This window comes from Hylobates moloch, unplaced genomic scaffold (genome assembly GCF_009828535.3).
Source record: "Hylobates moloch isolate HMO894 unplaced genomic scaffold, HMol_V3 SCAFFOLD_5, whole genome shotgun sequence".
In the NCBI taxonomy this organism is placed as follows: domain Eukaryota; kingdom Metazoa; phylum Chordata; class Mammalia; order Primates; family Hylobatidae; genus Hylobates; species Hylobates moloch.
Window position 1 is genome coordinate 100,332,478 of NW_026652280.1, and position 18,146 is coordinate 100,350,623.

General features: G+C 54.5%; 3 protein-coding genes across 10 annotated transcripts; 2 read left to right on the forward strand and 1 right to left on the reverse strand.

Moving 5' to 3' along the window:
* The first annotated feature begins 47 nt into the window (after window positions 1-47).
* Window positions 48-12,560, forward strand: SHC1 (SHC adaptor protein 1). Of its 8 annotated transcripts, none has more exons than XM_032154407.2 (13): window positions 48-296; window positions 4,337-4,504; window positions 5,082-5,152; window positions 5,697-5,760; window positions 5,917-6,036; window positions 6,274-6,327; window positions 6,500-6,551; window positions 6,734-6,860; window positions 8,007-8,205; window positions 8,293-8,362; window positions 8,444-8,578; window positions 8,743-8,981; window positions 10,938-12,560. In XM_032154407.2, the coding sequence occupies exons 2-13, from the start codon at window positions 4,340-4,342 to the stop codon at window positions 11,064-11,066; spliced, it is 1,425 nt and encodes a 474-aa protein (XP_032010298.1). In that variant the 5' UTR covers window positions 48-296; window positions 4,337-4,339; the 3' UTR covers window positions 11,067-12,560. The 8 variants fall into 8 exon arrangements, with proteins under 8 accessions (XP_032010298.1, XP_032010299.1, XP_032010297.1 ...); XM_032154408.2 differs by having other exon boundaries at window positions 8,447-8,578; XM_032154406.2 differs by lacking the exon at window positions 10,938-12,560 and having other exon boundaries at window positions 8,447-8,578; window positions 8,743-9,155.
* Window positions 12,561-12,582: 22 nt separating this feature from the next.
* Window positions 12,583-13,321, reverse strand: LOC116469348 (uncharacterized). The gene has a single exon (XM_032154411.2). The coding sequence runs from the start codon at window positions 13,244-13,246 to the stop codon at window positions 12,803-12,805; it is 444 nt and encodes a 147-aa protein (XP_032010302.2). The 5' UTR covers window positions 13,247-13,321; the 3' UTR covers window positions 12,583-12,802.
* Window positions 13,192-17,925, forward strand: PYGO2 (pygopus family PHD finger 2). Its single transcript, XM_032154410.2, has 3 exons — window positions 13,192-13,385; window positions 13,833-13,882; window positions 14,964-17,925. The coding sequence occupies exons 1-3, from the start codon at window positions 13,283-13,285 to the stop codon at window positions 16,029-16,031; spliced, it is 1,221 nt and encodes a 406-aa protein (XP_032010301.1). The 5' UTR covers window positions 13,192-13,282; the 3' UTR covers window positions 16,032-17,925.
* Window positions 17,926-18,146: the final 221 nt, after the last annotated feature.

An 18,146-nucleotide genomic window follows, 5' to 3' on the forward strand; every position in this document is an offset into this window, starting at 1 on the left:
GCAGTTCCTACGCTTCTCAAGAACGAGCGTGGGTTAAAAGTAGGCGTCTTATTGGCCACCACTGCCTTTGTGCGCGATCTCGCGCTGCCATTGGCTAACTCGGGAAAGTGGGAAGCGTGAAGGAGGGACCCCGAGGTAGAGGGTCAGGGGTTAGTGAGGCCGGAAGTGAGTGTAATAAAGTTTCTCCAGGAAGGCAGGGCCCGGGGAGAAAGTTGGAGCGGTAACCTAAGCTGGCAGTGGCGTGATCCGGAACCAAATCGGCCCGCGGTGCGGTGCGGAGACTCCATGAGGCCCTGGTGAGTCTTGACTTTTTTCTCCTTAGGTGACTCACTCTTTCACCCCGGAACCCCTCTCCCGGGACCCCACTTCCGGTCTTCATTTATAAGTCCCGCCCCTGAGACCCCTCTCCCGGAAGTCCCACCTCCCAACTTCAGGGGGCTCCCCCGAACCCCGACTTGATTTTTTTTTGTCTCCGACCCCACCCTGTCGCCCAGTTTCCCTGGAAGTCCCACCCCCCGACACGTTCCAAGCCCTACTAGGAGAAACCCTTCGTTACTCCTTCCATCCTCCGAAACTCCGCCTCCTAGCAACGATTCTCCGCTAACTCATGTCAAAAGGCCTATCTCCCAAAAGGGCAAAACCCTGCTCCTCAAAGAACGATTCGAATTTGTTGAAGCTCCGCCCCTCCGAAGCCACGCCCCTTCCGTAATCCACGTCTGACTGTCCAGAAAGCCTCCCCGCCCAGAAGTCTGAAGTTCGCGTCCTAGGGGACCACGCCCCCTTAGGAGCTTTATCTTTGTGGGACCTGGGTCATCAGCTGAAAAGCCTTGTCGTCAATCCCTGAAACTCCACCTGCTTATATTTTCCTGTCCTTTCTCTTTTTTTTGGGCCTTGGGATCAGCTTTCCGAGCACTCTCGTGCTCCCCCAGGTGGGAAGTCAAAGTTCCCATCTCTGGCTGTAAGGAGTGAGATTAAAGGCGGCCGTTTTCCTTTCTTTCTTTTTTTTTGAGACGGAGTTTCGCTCTTATTGTTCAGGCTGGAGTGCAATGGTGCGATCTCGGCTCACTGCAACCTCCGCCTCCTGCGTTCAAGTGATTCTCCTGCCTCAGCCTCCTGAGTAGCTAGGATTACAGGCGCCCACCACCACGCCCGGCTAATTTTTGTTATTTTTAGTAGAGACAGGGTTTCACCATGTTGGCTAGGCTAGCCTCGAACTCCTGACCTCAGGTGCTCCACCCATATCAGCCTCCTTAAGTGTTAGGATTACAGGCGTGAGCCACCGCGCCTGGCCCCGTTTTCCTCTTTCTTAACCTCCTTCAAGGGTAGAACTATTTGAAAGGGCTGAACTTGGGGTTTGGCACGAGAGGGAGAGAGAGACTTGCTCTCAGACTCCCAGCCTCACTTCCTGGCCTTCCCTTCCCAGGACCAACCCCATCCCAGAAGTAGCTCTAGGCCTTCCTAGACATAAGTAGATAGGACCATGGATTTGTTGGTGTGTGGCATGTGGGTGTGACAGGAGCAAAAGTTTTCTACTACCAGAAAAACGGTGGTTTGGAGTGGGGGTAGATAATAGTGCTCTTTTTGTTGTTTTCTTTTTTTTTTGAGGGACAGTTCAGTCGCTACTTCTCTGTCTCTTCCCCTCCCCCTAACCAGAGTTCTTGTCTGGGCATTCCTCCTGGCCCCGTTTGCCCAGCCTTCCCTGCTGGAAACATTCCTGAGGCTTTCGCCATATCCTGCCACTTCCCGGCCCTCTCCCCTCCTCCCAGTTGGGCTGCGAAGCCACACACAGCTTTTCCCCTACACCCAATCACCTGGACTTCCAGTAGGCAATCTCCTTTCTCCCTATGTAAATTTCAAGAGTCATACTTCTTTCTTTTCTTCCAAACGCCCACACCCGTTTGTCCTTCCCTGGCTCTGGATACTGCAGGCTCCCACAGACCATCATCTCCACAGATAAGGACATCCTAGTGTGTGTTTGTGTTTTAGGGGTGTGAGGCTATGGTGGAATACTTTCCTCATTCTCTCTATGCCCGAGAGCTGGCTGGAAATGAAGTGATAAAATTCCTTCTCAGGATTGGCTGACAGAGTGACAAACCTCTTCTGGAATGAGCACTAAGGGAGATGTAAGAGTTAAGCACAGTATCTAACACACTTCAAGTGTTAATGTTGTTAATCAGGATAATTATCTATCTATATTTTAATCCTCTGAAGTAAATCTAAGGGTAATTCCAAGGTGAGCTGTGGGGATTTTTTTTTTTTTTTTTTTGAGATGGAGTTTTGCCCTTGTCACCTAGGCTGGAGTGCAATGGCTTGATCTCGGCTCACTGCAACCTCCGCCTCCTGGGTTCGAGTGATTCTCCTGCCTCAGCCTCCTGAGCTGGGATTACAGGTGCCTGCCACCACGCCCAGCTAATTTTTGTATTTTTAGTAGAGATGGGGTTTCACCATGTTGACCAGGCTGGTCTCGAACTCCTGACTTCAAGTGATCCACCTGCCTCAGCCTCCCAAAGTGCTGGGATTACAGGTGTGAGCCACCGCGCCCGGCGGGAATACGTATCTTTAACTTGTTTTTTTTTTTTTTTTTGGTCGCTTTCCAGCTTTGCCTATGGCATTCTCCGGAAGAGCAGTGGCAGGAAGCCGTGGGTGGCAGGAATGGGTTTGGGACTGTTCCCTGTGTCCAGCTTCAACCCATCTTCTCCTGACACCCCTTTCTCCTGTACTTATTTTTTCTCCTGTCCTTATTGACGCAGATGTGTCTTCTGATCTCTCTGTCCCTTCCTGGCCTGTAGTTTCTACTTCTCTTGGAGAACTGTTCTTCTACCTCCTCCAGCCAGGCTCCTCCTCCAGCCAGGCTCCTCCCCTGGTGTGAGGGATGCTGTGCTCTTTGGTGGGGCTTAGGGCCCTGTAAGAGGAGGGATATGAATTGGGGTGGTTTGGAGTGGGAGTGGGGACCTGATTGCCTCATTCTCACCCTTGACAGTGTGCTGTGTTAACAAGTCCTGTGGAAAGGGGGGACAGGACAGTGCTTGGCTATGAGCCATCGGTCTTGGTGTGGTAGATGGCATATGTAGAGAACAAGCCATGACCACCATGTCCTCTTGTTCCCTTCTTGCCTGGTAGCTTCCTGATGTACCATCCAGGTTGGACGTTATTCCCCTTTTTTCACCAGCTTTGCTCTTCCTCTTGGCCCTGCTCTGCATCCATTGGGACCACTTCCTTCCCATCCCCACTTCGCTAGCTCCAGTCCACAGCTGTCGTAGCAGAGGATGCTAATGGCCCAGGCTTACTGTATGGGGTAGCGGTTGGGGGTGGCCTGGGCTGGGGCCAGCCGGCTCTCGGGCATAGAGGGTGGGGGAATTCGAGTGTCCAACCAGGACAGGAAGGGAAATGCTGAGCTCTGAGATCTCCTCCCTTTTCCACCCCCAGCTGCCTCTGTTTCCTCCCTCATTCCCCTGTACTCTTGCCTGGCTTCCTGCCCCCTTTGGCCTGCGTGTGTCCGGTTTTGAGCGACTCAGACCTCCTATCTCCTTCCTTTCCGTCCCACTCCTCCATCCTTCCCTCCCACCCCCGCTTTACTTCTCCCCAGATTACTAGTTGTTTGTATAGGGCAGGGGAGAGGGGCTTGGATAGCCCTACCCCCTGCTCCACTTCGAGATTGGGGCGGGGTGGGGGCTCAGCCCCTCTGAGCCTGTGAGTCAGCACTGTCCTCGCGATTGGTCTCTCCCCTTAGCTCCCCGCCCCTGGGGAGGAGCCAGCAGCTCTGGGTCCAGCCTGTTCTCTTCTCAGCCAGAGAAGAGGCTCCACGTTGGGCGGAGATGGGGCCTGAAACTGTCTGCGTCTGAGCTGGGGAGCGGAAGCCACTTGTCCCTCTCCCTCCCCAGGACTTCTGTGACTCCTGGGCCACAGAGGTCCAATCAGGCTAAGGGCCTGGGGATACCCCCTGCCTGGCCCCCTTGCCCAAACTGGCAGGGGGGCCAGGCTGGGCAGCAGCCCCTTTTTCACCTCAGCTATGGATCTCTTGCCCCCCAAGCCCAAGTACAATCCACTCCGGAATGAGTCTCTGTCATCGCTGGAGGAAGGGGCTTCTGGGTCCACCCCCCCGGAGGAGCTGCCTTCCCCATCAGCTTCATCCCTGGGGCCCATCCTGCCTTCTCTGCCTGGGGACGATAGTCCCACTACCCTGTGCTCCTTCTTCCCCCGGATGAGCAACCTGAGGCTGGCCAACCCAGCTGGGGGGCGCCCAGGGTCTAAGGGGGAGCCAGGAAGGGCAGCCGATGATGGGGAGGGGATCGTAGGGGCAGCCATACCAGACTCAGGCCCCCTACCCCTCCTCCAGGACATGAACAAGCTGAGTGGAGGCGGCGGGCGCAGGACTCGGGTGGAAGGGGGCCAGCTGGGGGGCGAGGAGTGGACCCGCCACGGGAGCTTTGTCAATAAGCCCACGCGGGGCTGGCTGCATCCCAACGACAAAGTCATGGGACCTGGGGTTTCCTACTTGGTTCGGGTGAGTGAACATCCTCCTTTCCATTCCCCCCCAGACCCCCTCCAGTTCTAATGCTCACTCCAGCTTGGCTGGAATCTTTTTTCCTGCTATTCCCCAACAACCCCGTTTCAGTGTCCTATTTCCTAAACCTTTCTCATCCCTTCCCCGATTCTGTAGCCCCTTCCCTTCCAGCTCTGCCTGGGCCCCCTTCCTTCTTTTGACTCCCCCACCCCCACCCTGCCATGCTTAGCACAATGCCCAGCATGGCAGAAGCTCTTAAGTGTTGGAATGAGTGACTTCTTGATCCTTTCCTCCATTCTCCTCCCGCTTTCTGGAGTTGTCCCTCCATCCCAGCCAATGCCTGTCGGTCCCCTCAACTCTCTCCCCAGTGCATGAGGTCCTTCTAGCCTGCCTTTTCTTTTTCTCCTCATTCCCTGTTGTCTTTCACTTTGGTTGTGGGATGTAGCCATGGGAAGTGGGCAGAACTTCTTCCTCTTTACTTCCCTTAGGGACCATATGGGCAAAGTCCTAGTGCCCTTTGTGAAGGGGCTGGGGTGGGGGAGCCGCTGACCTGCTGTCCTCTTCTCCCTCCCCTTAGTACATGGGCTGTGTGGAGGTCCTTCAGTCAATGCGTGCCCTGGACTTCAACACCCGGACTCAGGTCACCAGGTTAGTGGGGAGGGAGTGGATTGTGGGAGTCCTGGGATTAGTGAGGCCATGGGAAACAGAGGAGGGGAGTGGGTCACTTGGGTGCTGCTGCTGGGGGGCTGATCTTTGGGTAGTAAAGGGGATTGAGAGAAAGCTGGGGTAGTGATTCCGCCTCTTACTGAAAGGAGGCCCCTCTGGCCCAGATCCTCCTTACCTATCCAGCCTTGGGAGTTGTGGGGAAGGTGGCAGAAGCAGCTGGCAGGTGGAGCTGGAGTAGAAAATGGGGGTAGATGGAAGGTTGCTGCTGCCTTTGGGAAGGGAATGGGACATTTGGTAGCTGGAAGGGGGTGGGGCTATACCCATTGAGGCCCTAACCCAATCAGCCAGGAAGTGGCCTCTCAGTGTCATCAAATATTAAAGGCCCTTAATTCAATCCACCATGACAAAGAGCCTGGAGTGCCCTGGGAGTCTGGCCTGGCTTTCCCCTCCCCCAGCCCTGTGGCAGCCCCAGTTGAGTGGGAGGCAGGCAGGCAGGCGCTGGGTCTGAGTACCCCTCTTTCCCCAGGGAGGCCATCAGTCTGGTGTGTGAGGCTGTGCCGGGTGCTAAGGGGGCGACAAGGAGGAGAAAGGTACTTGGGGTCCTTGGGGATAGGGATGCTGCTGGGAAATGTGGAGGGGCAGTGGGGAGGCAAGTGTGGGGCATGTGGGGAGAGGGCCAGGAGGCAAAAGTGTGGTTTGCCTGTGCTGGGAACCCTCACCTTCTGAGACCCTGGGCCCTACCTTAGCCCTGTAGCCGCCCGCTCAGCTCTATCCTGGGGAGGAGTAATCTGAAATTTGCTGGAATGCCAATCACTCTCACCGTCTCCACCAGCAGCCTCAACCTCATGGCCGCAGACTGCAAACAGGTTGGTGGAGGTGGGCAGGTGGACCAGAAACACTGATGGGGGTGCTAAGGGGAGATCTAGTTAGGAGGCCAAAAACTAGGAAGAGAGCTTGAGAGCAGGAGACCAGTAGAGAAGGAGAAAATGAGGATATGGGATAAGGAACCCAGAGAATGAGACTGGGGCACCAGGGTTCTGGGCGCTGAGGCTGCCTGACACATGGCATTCCCTTCCTTCTTCATCCCCTGCCCTAATTCTCAGATCATCGCCAACCACCACATGCAATCTATCTCATTTGCATCCGGCGGGGATCCGGTGAGTTGGGGAACAGAGCAAAGGTGGTGGGAGAAGAGCAAGGGGCTAGGGATTGGGAAGACATTGATTAGAGAAGTGGGGGTGCTAGGATTGTGGGGATATCTGAAAAGGACTGGGTTTTAGGGGTTAGGAGTAAAGTAGAACTGTAAAATTTTTTGACCTTCCTCCCCAGGACACAGCCGAGTATGTCGCCTACGTTGCCAAAGACCCTGTGAATCAGAGAGGTGAGGCATGGTGGGGAGCACTGGGTGGGTCTGGCTGTTTGAGGAGGTGAGCAGGACCTGGGGTCATCTGTACCCACTCTAAGTAGATCTAAGTGGGGGTTCCTGTGGAGGAAGATGAGGGCCCCTGTCTGTGCCTCCTCCCAGTGGGCTCAGCTCACTGACAGCCTCTGTTGTGCCCTCAGCCTGCCACATTCTGGAGTGTCCCGAAGGGCTTGCCCAGGATGTCATCAGTACCATTGGCCAGGCCTTCGAGTTGCGCTTCAAACAATACCTCAGGAACCCACCCAAATTGGTCACCCCTCATGACAGGTGAGCAGGTGGGGAGAGTGTGGAGCAGCTTTTGGATTAGGATTAGGAAAGGAGGGCTGCTCTTCCTACACTTTAGCTGAGAGGTTCAGGGAGGGAATAACCTGTGTGCCTCTGCTTCCCACTTCCTGCTATTCTTCTGTTTCCTGTGGCTCAGGAGGAAAGACTTTTGAGGCCCTGCTTGCCGCAGGGCCAGCTTTTCTTGTTTGCTCATGGTGGAGCTGTAGTCCGGGGCCTCCAAGTTACATCTCTCTCTGGCTAGGTGGGATTTTCTACTCCCATCCCTCTTTCTTGCTCATTTCTCTGCTTGGCATTCTGTGTTTTCCTGCCATCAAGAATTTGGGTTTGGGAGGGTATCTCTTTACCCTGAGATTACAACCTTTCCCACCTCAGGCCTTGAGGGATAAGCAGTGGAGCCAGTAGGGGTTGAATATTTAGGAGAGGTTAAAATATTCTGGAGCTGGAATGCCTCCCCCGGCCTCCCCACCCCCCTACATGGTGCTTCCCTTCCTTGTTGGGAGATAGCACAGAGATCAAGAGCAAGAGCATTACTTATTTGAGACAGAGTCTTGCTCTGTAGCCCAGGCTGGAGTTCAGTGGTGCAATCACAGCTCGCTGTAGCCTCCATATCCTTGGCTTGAGTGATCCTCCCACCTTAGCCTCCTGAGTAGCTGGGACTACAGGTGCATGCCACCACACCTGGCTGAGTAGTAGTATTTTTATTCTGGTAGAGATAAGGTCTCGCTATGTTGCCCTGGCTGGTCTTGAACTCCTAGACTCAAACAACCCTCCCTCTTTGGCCTCTGAAAGTGTTGGGATTATAGGCATGAGCCATTGCACCTGGCCAAGGGGATGAGCTTTAAAGTCAAACCTGAATTTAAATCTGAGCTCGGCCGCCTTTTAGTTGTGAGACCTTGGGCAAATCTTTTCACTTCTGACCCTCATTTTCCTTATCTGTAAAACTGGGTAAGGAAACAATACCTACCTTACAGGGTTGCCAGGAGAATGAAATGATTATGTATATAAAACACTCAGCCTCAGGCTTAATCCATAGTAAATACCCAATAGATGGCTGCTGTTGTATTCCATCCTCCCCTCCTCCTGCCCACCACACATTTACAGCCACAGCTTCACTGTCCTGTCCCTCAGGATGGCTGGCTTTGATGGCTCAGCATGGGATGAAGAGGAGGAAGAGCCACCTGACCATCAGTACTATAATGACTTCCCGGGGAAGGAACCCCCCCTGGGGGGGGTGGTAGACATGAGGCTTCGGGAAGGAGCCACTCCAGGGGCTGCTCGACCCACCGTACCCAGTGCCCAGACCCCTAGCCACTTGGGAGCTACACTGGTAAGTTGCTTGGATGGAGGCGGGCTGGGCCTAGGGTGGGAGTGGTTGGTTAGGGCTTCTGGTCTCACCTTATTTTTATCCCTGCAGCCTGTAGGACAGCCTGTTGGGGGAGATCCAGAAGTCCGCAAACAGATGCCACCTCCACCACCCTGTCCAGGTATGAAGGGAGCCGAGATGGGCAGAGCTGGGGAGTGTTGGAGGCAGGGCTGGGATCACTGTGGAGCCTCCCTTTCCTCAGCAGGCAGAGAGCTCTTTGATGATCCCTCCTATGTCAACGTCCAGAACCTAGACAAGGCCCGGCAAGCAGTGGGTGGTGCTGGGCCCCCCAATCCTGCTGTCAATGGCAGTGCACCCCGGGACCTGTTTGACATGAGTGAGTGCTCGTCTTTCTCCTCTCTGCATCCCCACCTTTCTACTTGGTTCTGGCCCTTCTCCTGCCTATCTGCTCTTTCTTTCCTGACTTCCCTTCCCTGAAGTCTGGGTCTTGGGTGTGTGTTGTGCCGCTAACTTCCCCTCACCCTCCCTCTATACTTCCAGAGCCCTTTGAAGATGCTCTTCGGGTGCCTCCACCTCCCCAGTCGGTGTCCATGGCTGAGCAGCTCCGAGGAGAGCCCTGGTTCCATGGGAAGCTGAGCCGGCGGGAGGCTGAGGCACTGCTGCAGCTCAACGGGGACTTCCTGGTGCGGGAGAGCACGACCACACCTGGCCAGTATGTGCTCACTGGCTTGCAGAGTGGGCAGCCCAAGCATTTGCTACTCGTGGACCCTGAGGGTGTGGTGAGTGTGGCAGAGGTGTGGGTGAGGGGTGGCAGAAAGGAAGGTACAGTACCCTACAGTGTATCCGTGTTCCTTCCCTCATTGCTTTGTAGACATTCCCACTGGGCAGCTCTCTGTGGGCCTCTCTTGCTCTTTAAAGCGTCTGGCATCTTCCTCCAGAGGCTCATCCCTTAGCCTGAACTGTGTTCTTTATAGTCCTGGCACAGGGCCAGGCGTGGTGACTCTCATCTGTAATCCCAGCGCTTTGGGAGGCCGAGACGGGTGAATCACCTGAGGTCAGGAGTTCGAGACCAGCCTGAACAATATGGTGAAACCCCGTCTGTACTAAAAATAGAAAAATTAGCTGGGTGTGGTGGCAGGCGCCTGTAGTCCCAGCTACTCAGGAGGCTGAGGCAGGAGAATTGCTTGAATCTGGGATGCAGAGGTTGCAATGAGCTGAGATCGCACCACTGCACTCCAGCCTGGGTGACAGAGTGAGACTCTGTCTAAAAAAACAAAACAGGCCGGGCGCGGTGGCTCACGCTTGTAATCCCAGCACTTTGGGAGGCCGAGGCGGGCGGATCATGAGGTCAGGAGATCGAGACCACGGTGAAACCTCGTCTCTACTAAAAATACAAAAAAATTTAGCCGGGCGTGGTGGCGGGCGCCTGTAGTCCCAGCTACTGGGAGAGGCTGAGGCAGGAGAATAGCGTGAACCCGGGAGGCAGAGCTTGCAGTGAGCGGAGATCGCGCCACTGCACTCCAGCCTGGGTGACAGAGCAAGACTCCGTCTCAAAAAAAAAAAAAAAACAAATACAGTCCTGGCCCGTCCTCAAATCCCCAAGCCTTAAGCTTATCAGAGCTAGAAGGCAGTCATCTCATCTGTGCCCCTCTTTTGACAAATAAGGAAACCACCCTGAAGAGGCTGTGATGCCCAATGTCAGATGGTTAGAGGCTAGACACTGCAAGTTTCCTTTTGTAAGAAGATCCAAGGGCTTCTCCAGCTCCCCAGCCTCAGGACTCAGACCACTGTGCTTTCTCTTATCTGCACTGCCTCACTGTTCTTCAAAACTTTCCTTGTTTAGCCAGGTGTGGTGGTTCATGCCTGTAATCCCAACATTTTTCAAAGCTGAGGTGGGAGAATTGCTTGAGGCCAGGAGTTCGAGACCAGCCTGGGCAACATAGCGAGACCTTCCTGGGCAACATAGCGAGATCTTGTCTCTAGAAAAACAAAAAACCAAAAAATTAGTCAGGAATGGTGACACATGCCTATAGTCCTACCTACCCAGGAGGCTGAGGCCTGAGGATCGCTTGAGCCCAGGAGTTTGAGGTTACAGTGAGCCATGATTGTGCCACTGTACTCTAGCCTGGGTGACAGAGACCCTGTCTAGAAACAAAAAAACTTTTGTCTGTTTTCTACAGCAATCTCAGCTTTCTTTCCTCTTTTTCTTTTTTTTTTTTGAGATAGGGTTTTTCTTTGTCACCCAAGCTGGGGTGTGGTGGCACACCTGGCTAATTTTTGTATTTTTTTTTTTTTTTGGTAGAGATGGGGTTTCGCCATGTTGCCCAAGCTGTTCTTGAACTCCTGGGCTCAAGTGATCCGCCTCCCTCGGCCTTCCAGAGTGCTGGGATTACAGGCACGAGCCACCATGCCCAGCCTCCACATCTTTTTTTGCACTGTGTATACTCTTCTGAGACATGCCAACTTCCTCCAGGTCAAGAAAGGGGTATATAGCTCTCAGCTTCACTCTTTCAGGGCTGATGTCGCCTTTGCCTTTTCTCACTTCACTGACCTGTCTATTCCTACAACTGTCTCTAGAGAATCCTCAATGATCAGGACTGACAGGCCACACTCTCCCCCATCATTTTTTTCTCCTTCTTCAAGCCTCTTGTCTGTTTCACCCTCTTCCACCTTGGAGGCTGAGGTCTTATTTGACTCTTCACCTGAATTGACCTTCTTCCTTCCCACCCTCCCAGGTTCGGACTAAGGATCACCGCTTTGAGAGTGTCAGTCATCTTATCAGCTACCACATGGACAATCACTTGCCCATCATCTCTGCGGGCAGCGAACTGTGTCTACAGCAACCTGTGGAGCGGAAACTGTGATCTGCCCTAGCGCTGTCTTCCAGAAGATGCCCTCCAGTCCTTTCCACCCTATTCCCTAACTCTCGGGACCTCATTTGGGAGTGTTCTGTGGGCTTGGCCTTGTGTCAGAGCTGGGAGTAGCGTGGACTCTGGGTTTCATATCCAGCTGAGTGAGAGGGTTTGAAGAAGCCTGGGTGAGAATCCTGCCTCTCCCCAAACATTAATCACCAAAGTATTAATGTACAGAGTGGCCCCTCACCTGGGCCTTTCCTGTGCCAACCTGATGCCCCTTCCCCAAGAAGGTGAGTGCTTGTCATGGAAAATGTCCTGTGGTGACAGGCCCAGTGGAAGAGTCACCCTTCTGGGCAAGGGGGAACAAATCACACCTCTGGGCTTCAGGGTATCCCAGACCCCTCTCACCCCCCCCTCCATGTTTAAACTTTGTGCCTTTGACCATCTCTTAGGTCTGATGATATTTTATGCAAAGAGTTCTTGGACCCCTGAATTCAATGACAGGGATGCCAACACCTTCTTGGCTTCTGGGACCTGTGTTCTTGCTGAGCACCCTTTCCGGTTTGGGTTAACAGAGGCAGGAGTGGCAGCTGTCCCCTCTCCCTGGGGATATGCAACCCTTAGAGATTGCCCCAGAGCCCCCCTCCCGGCCAGGGGGGAGATGGACCCCTCCCTTGCTCAGTGCCTCCTGGCCGGGGCCCCTCACCCCAAGGGGTCTGTATATACATTTCATAAAGGCCCACCCTCCCATTTTGCATGCCTATGTACTCTACAGCCAAAGCGTAGCCCTTCCTCCTGGAGCCTCTGCCCTGCCTCCCTTTCTGGGAGGGCAGGGTGGGGGTGACTGAATTTGGGCCTCTTGTACAGTTAACTCTCCCAGATGGATTTTGTGGAGGTGGGAAAAGGGGCATTGAGACTCTAAAGCAGTAGACAATCCCCAAATACCATCTGTAGAGTTGGAACTGCATTCTTTTAAAGTTTTATATGCATATATTTTAGGGCTGTAGACTTACTTTCCTATTTTGTTTTCCATGGCTTATTCTTGAGCACAAAATGATAATCAATTACATTTATACATCACCTTTTTGACTTTTCCAAGCCCTTTTACAGCTCTTGGCATTTTCCTTGCCTAGGCCTGTGAGGTAACTGGGATCGCACCTTTTATACCAGAGACCTGAGTCAGATGAAATTTATTTCCATCTAGGACTAGAAAAACGTGGGTCTCTTACCGCGAGACTGAGAGGCAGAAGTCAGCCCGAATGCCTGTCAGTTTCATGGAGGGGAAACGCAAAACCTGCAGTTCCTGAGTACCTTTTACAGGTCCGACCCAGCCTAGGCCCGGGGTGGCCACACCACAGCAAGCCGGCCCCCCTCTTTTGGCCTTGTGGATAAGGGAGAGTTGACCGTTTTCATCCTGGCCTCCTTTTGCTGTTGTTTGGATGTTTCCACGGGTCTCACTTATACCAAAGGGAAAATTCTTCATTAAAATCCGTATTTCTTCTACCTCTGCCTCTTAACCCTTCTGGGAAGCCTATTGTGTACACCGCGGGCCCTCAGCGGCAGAGGGGGGAGGCGGGAGGTCGCGGCCGCCGAGGGAAGCTGGGGGTCTGCAGAGTTTGGGCGCGGCAGAGTGGGGCGTTTCGCGCCACCGTCCCCATGGGGATGTCGTGTCCGCAGAGGGGGCTGGCTCCGGGTGGGTCTAGGCGGAAGCCGGGCCTCCCCGGCGCCCCAACGCCGGCCCCCGACTACCTGGGCCTCCCGGGTGCGCCCTCGGCTCGCGCGCGCCCCTCCGCGGCGGCTTCACCGCTCGGGATGGTACGGTCCGGCAGCCGGGCCGCGCGCCGCCGCCCCTCGGTGAGCTGGTGTGGGCCGCCGCTAGCGGAGACGACCGTCTCCACTCGCGTGGTGCCGTGGTAAGCCTCGCCCCTCGCCCGCCGCCTATTTTCAGGCGTGGCGTTTCGTCCGGTCCTTGCTCCCCCCTCCCCGCCGCGCTCAGTGGTGGTGGCCGCGCCGAGTTCCGGTTCCGGTTGCTGCCGCCGCTGGCGGGCGGCGAGTCTGGAGAGAGCGCGCAGTTCGCGCCGCGGCTCGGCGCTTCCCTGTCGTCGCAATTTGTGGTTGCTGCAGCTCGGGGGCCTGTGCTGCCCCTGACTCCCCTTCTGGGCGATGGTGCAGCCCGAGGGCACCTCCATCCCCCGCCGCTGCCGCTAACCCCGGTCCCCCACTCCATGGCCGCCTCGGCGCCGCCCCCACCGGACAAGCTGGAGGGAGGTGGCGGCCCCGCACCGCCCCCTGCGCCGCCCAGCACCGGGAGGAAGCAGGGCAAGGCCGGTGAGCGCGCTGCGAGGGGCGGGGGCTGAAGAGGCCCAGGACTTGGGAACCTCAGAGGGGAGGGATGGTGGGCGGGGGGTGTTTCACAGGCTAAAGGTTTGAAGGGAGGCTCAGGTGAAAAGGATGGGTGGGTGTAATCCTCCAGGGGTTGGGGGCAGGTGTCACACATTGAGGACTCTAGGGTTTGGTGCCACATGGAATTCGGTAGTCACTTGGAGCTTGAGGATATCGAAAGATGGGATATCTCTCATTTAAAGGAAAACATAGCTGAGAGTATGATCATCTTCACAATCTATTTTTCATATTGCACCCCTTGTTAGCATTTGTTGAATAAATAAGCAAGTATGTATTGACGTTAAAGGAGTTCCTCAGAGCATGGCTGAGAGAAAAGAGGTTGGGGAAACCTCAGGGAAACTTGTCTGCGTCTTCCTTTTGCCGCTCTTCCAGGTCTGCAAATGAAGAGTCCAGAAAAGAAGCGAAGGAAGTCAAGTACTCAGGTGAATGGTGGTTGGTGGTAGGGGTGGTTCCCAGCAGCCCCTTGGCGGCACACTGTCTACTCTGCCATTCCAGTATCTGTATCTTGTATCAGCTGCAGGGAGGAGAGAGAAAACTGTCTTTCTTGCTTTGTTTCTTGTTCTTTCGCTGAACCTTATAACAAATTTAGGGGAAAGTATGCTCTCCTAAGAGATGATTCGACCAAAGTTCTTACCACGCAGGGTTCCCATCTCCATGTTTCCTGTCCTGGTTTCCTCATGATGATAACCTAACACCTACCACTTACTGAGCCTTTTTTTTAGTGCCAGGGATTGTGCTAACATGCTTTAACAGTTTGGGGAGATAGGCATTATCCCTATTTTACAGATGAGAAATCTGGGGGTTAAAAGTGTTAAATACGTGCTCCACAGTCTTGAGGTTGTTTTTCAGGGTCAGAGCTGAGATTCCATCCTAGTTCTGCCTGTTTTTAAAACATAGTTACTGCACTATGCTGGTTCCACTCTCCACCCTCTTTTTCTTGTCTTTTTTTTTTTGTAGTAACAGAAACTTGCTGTGTTACTACTCAGACTCATGGGCTCAAGGGATTCTCCTGCCTCGGCTTCCCAAAGTGTTAGCATTACAGGTGTGAGCCACTATGCCCGGCCTGTGGTCCATATATATATTTTTTGAGATGGAGTCTTGCTCTGTTGCCCAGGCTGGAGTGCAGTGGCGCGATCTCTGCTCACTGCAAGCTCCACCTCCTGGGTTCACGCCATTCTCCTGCCTCAGCCTCCCGAGTAGCTGGGACTACAGGCGCCCACCACCACGCCTGGCTAATTTTTTTGTATTTTTAGTAGAGACGGGGTTTCACCGTGTTAGCCAGGATGGTCTCGATCTCCTGACCTCGTGATCTGCCCGCCTCGGCCTCCCAAAATGCTGGGATTATAGGCGTGAGCCACCGCACCCGGCCTGTGGTCCATATTGATTTTAGACCTGAGCTGCCCAGTATCAGCCTCCAAAATGTGTATTGTGTTGGTAGTGCTCTCTTGGTTTAGCTCTGTGTTTCCCTCCATGACCCTCTTTCCCTCAACTGTTTCTCACTAGGGCCCTGCATACTCACATCTGACGGAGTTTGCACCACCCCCAACTCCCATGGTGGATCACCTGGTTGCATCCAACCCTTTTGAAGATGACTTCGGAGCCCCCAAAGTGGGGGGTGCAGCCCCTCCATTCCTTGGCAGTCCTGTGCCCTTTGGAGGCTTCCGCGTGCAGGGGGGCATGGCTGGCCAGGTACCCCCAGGCTACAGCACTGGAGGTGGAGGGGGGCCCCAGCCACTTCGTCGACAGCCACCCCACTTCCCTCCCAATCCTATGGGCCCTGCTTTCAACATGCCCCCCCAGGGTCCTGGCTACCCACCTCCAGGCAACATGAACTTTCCCAGCCAACCCTTCAACCAGCCTCTGGGTCAAAACTTTAGTCCTCCCAGCGGGCAGATGATGCCGGGCCCAGTGGGGGGATTTGGTCCCATGATCTCACCCACCATGGGACAGCCTCCCAGAGCAGAGCTGGGCCCACCTTCTCTGTCCCAACGATTTGCTCAGCCAGGCGCTCCTTTTGGCCCTTCTCCTCTCCAGAGACCTGGTCAGGGGCTCCCCAGCCTGCCGCCTAACACAAGTCCCTTTCCTGGTCCGGACCCTGGCTTTCCCGGCCCTGGTGGTGAGGATGGGGGGAAGCCCTTGAATCCACCTGCTCCTACTGCCTTTCCCCAGGAGCCCCACTCAGGCTCCCCGGCTGCTGCTGTTAATGGGAACCAGCCCAGTTTCCCCCCGAACAGCAGTGGGCGGGGTGGGGGCACTCCAGATGCCAACAGCTTGGCACCCCCTGGCAAGGCAGGTGGGGGCTCTGGGCCCCAGCCTCCCCCAGGCTTGGTGTACCCATGTGGTGCCTGTCGGAGTGAGGTGAACGATGACCAGGATGCCATTCTGTGTGAGGCCTCCTGCCAGAAATGGTTCCACCGTGAGTGCACAGGCATGACTGAGAGCGCCTATGGGCTGCTGACCACTGAAGCTTCTGCTGTCTGGGCCTGCGATCTCTGCCTCAAGACCAAGGAGATCCAGTCTGTCTACATCCGTGAGGGCATGGGGCAGCTGGTGGCTGCTAACGATGGGTGACGCTGGTGAAGTGGCCCAGGGAAGTGCACATGTCTCTCCCTGCTCTTCCAGGGTGATTTTTTTGATGTCTGGCTCTTGGTCCTTGTTTCCACTGGCTTTCCATCCCCATGGGGCAGAAACAGTGGCTCCTGGGAGCAGAAAAGGAATTGAGGTGGGCAGGCAGAAGATCCTGGATTGCTCACTTTTTTGGGAAACTTACATGTTGAGATCTACAGAGATCCAGGAAACCAAAGCCCTGCTGAGCAGAGCCATTTTGTGGCTGTTTCTGGAGGCCCAGGAGTGTGGCTGCAAGAGAAAAGGGGCTGGAGGAAGATCCGGAGGGCAGGGGTGTTCCCTCTGCTGATGATGGATGCCCCTAACACCTGTGCCTAACACCCCTACCGAACCCCACAGCTCCAGCCTTAGTTTTTGGAGTCAAGTGTTAAAGATTTCTGGCCAGAGGAATTGGGGTCTTGCCATCCCTGCAATAGCCCTTTTATGGGCTCTGGGAGACAGCTTTAGGGAATAAATGGGGATTTTCCCCTTTTTCTACCCACTCCTTTGCTTCCTCCAAGACTTACCCAACTCCTTCCCCCTCAGAGAACCAAATAGCCTGAGGAAGCAGGAGAGTTCCTGGTTATGGCAGTTTCTTGGTGATTTGGGGCTTCAAGACAGTAGGTGAGAGATGCTGTCAGGACATATCTTCCTCATACCAAAGTCTCTGATCCTTTCTCAGCCTCTCTCGTGCTTTTCTCCTAATGACCATATTTTTGCCAAAAATTGGGATATGTTATCTGGCAGACCAGAATATTTGAAGTTTGGGCTGTCCTGAAAGTCTGGACTTTGGTGGTACCCTCTTCCCCCAGCCCATCTGTTGCACATTATACTCTGTGTTCTTCAACTTTCGGCGCCCTTATTCCCCTGCCTTCCTGGCTTGATTGAAGGAAAGCTTGAAAAGGCGCAGAGCCCTATACCTCATTTCCTCCCTGATAAAAGGATCCAAGTGAGGCCCTGTCACAGCCTGTGGGTAGGGGATGCGGCGGGATCCTCATTGCCATGGTACTCAAAGGTAGAAGAGCCTGGAGTTTGTTGCTTCTCTTTGCTATTCTTTCATATCCTCTTGGGCCTGGTGATTAATTAGCAATTCTCATTCCTCTCAGCCAAAGGCCTGCACTGGGCTTTGTCTTTTTTTAGTTTTTAAGCACTGCTGGCCAGAGATGGGCCTGGGGCCTGATGAGGACCTTAGCGCTGCTCGTTTCCTTTTTTGTTCATGCACACGTTCCTCCGTGGGGTGGGGAAGGCAGGCATGGGGTGTGGCCCTCCTCGGAGAAGTTAGGGGTCCCCCAGCTCGAGGTATAGTGGCAAAGACCTAGTGGTCCCCTGCCCCCCACTTCGGTCAGTTCCTGGCATGAGGAGAGAAGACCCTGCTCTGGTGGAGCTGACAACCTTTGAGGCTGGGAGGAGGGCAGCCTCTGGGCATCATTCCCAGTGTCCCCCACACTAAAACGGCATAGATGGCAACCCCCACCCCCACCCTCTGCTCAACTCCTGTGTTTGTGGTTCTGTTTGCCCCATTTATCTGTTGCTATTTTTGTGTTGTCTTCCCCCGCGCCGCATTTTGTAAAATGGCCCCTGGGGGAGTGTCTTTGCTGGATCTGCTCCCTCTCGCCCTCTCACTCCACTACTTTTTGGAAGAAAGTGATGGCAGAATGCGGTGATGGTGGGGGGGTCTTTTGTACTGTTGGATTAATAAAATGACTTTAAAATCCCAGACAAGGACTCCTTGCTGTTGCTGTGTGAGAAGGGTGAAAATGAGCCACTGTCACTGCTGGGTAGGGTGCTTAGGAGTTGAGGATATGTATACTCCCCAGGGTCCCTGGGAGTGGGAATGGCAGATTTGGCCCCTGAGCTGACCCTGGTATAAGCTGCTGAGCCAAGGGAGGCCTGTGTTTCCCTGCCCATCCCCCTGTGTCTCCACTGTGAGAAACTGAGTTTCCTTTCTGAGCATATTCCTGGGCCAGGCCTGGAGCCAGGCGGATTTGGCACCAAAGCCTCTGGAAGACAAGTGCTTGAGCTCTTCTGGGTTTAGCACCCCACCCACCTCCCAGTTGTTTGGGTTAGGGAGCAAGTGTCGCT

Coding starts and splice junctions, on each gene's coding strand:
- LOC116469348 (XM_032154411.2), bottom strand. CDS start 13,246: ATGGAGGTGCCCTCGGGCTGCACCATCGCCCAGAAGGGGAGTCAGGGG.
- PYGO2 (XM_032154410.2), top strand. CDS start 13,283: ATGGCCGCCTCGGCGCCGCCCCCACCGGACAAGCTGGAGGGAGGTGGC. Junction 13,386..13,832: donor GAGGAAGCAGGGCAAGGCCG/GTGAGCGCGCTG, acceptor CCGCTCTTCCAG/GTCTGCAAATGAAGAGTCCA. Junction 13,883..14,963: donor GAAGGAAGTCAAGTACTCAG/GTGAATGGTGGT, acceptor GTTTCTCACTAG/GGCCCTGCATACTCACATCT.
- SHC1 (XM_032154399.2), top strand. CDS start 4,010: ATGGATCTCTTGCCCCCCAAGCCCAAGTACAATCCACTCCGGAATGAG. Junction 4,505..5,081: donor GGGTTTCCTACTTGGTTCGG/GTGAGTGAACAT, acceptor CCCTCCCCTTAG/TACATGGGCTGTGTGGAGGT. Junction 8,363..8,446: donor ACCTCCACCACCCTGTCCAG/GTATGAAGGGAG, acceptor TTTCCTCAGCAG/GCAGAGAGCTCTTTGATGAT.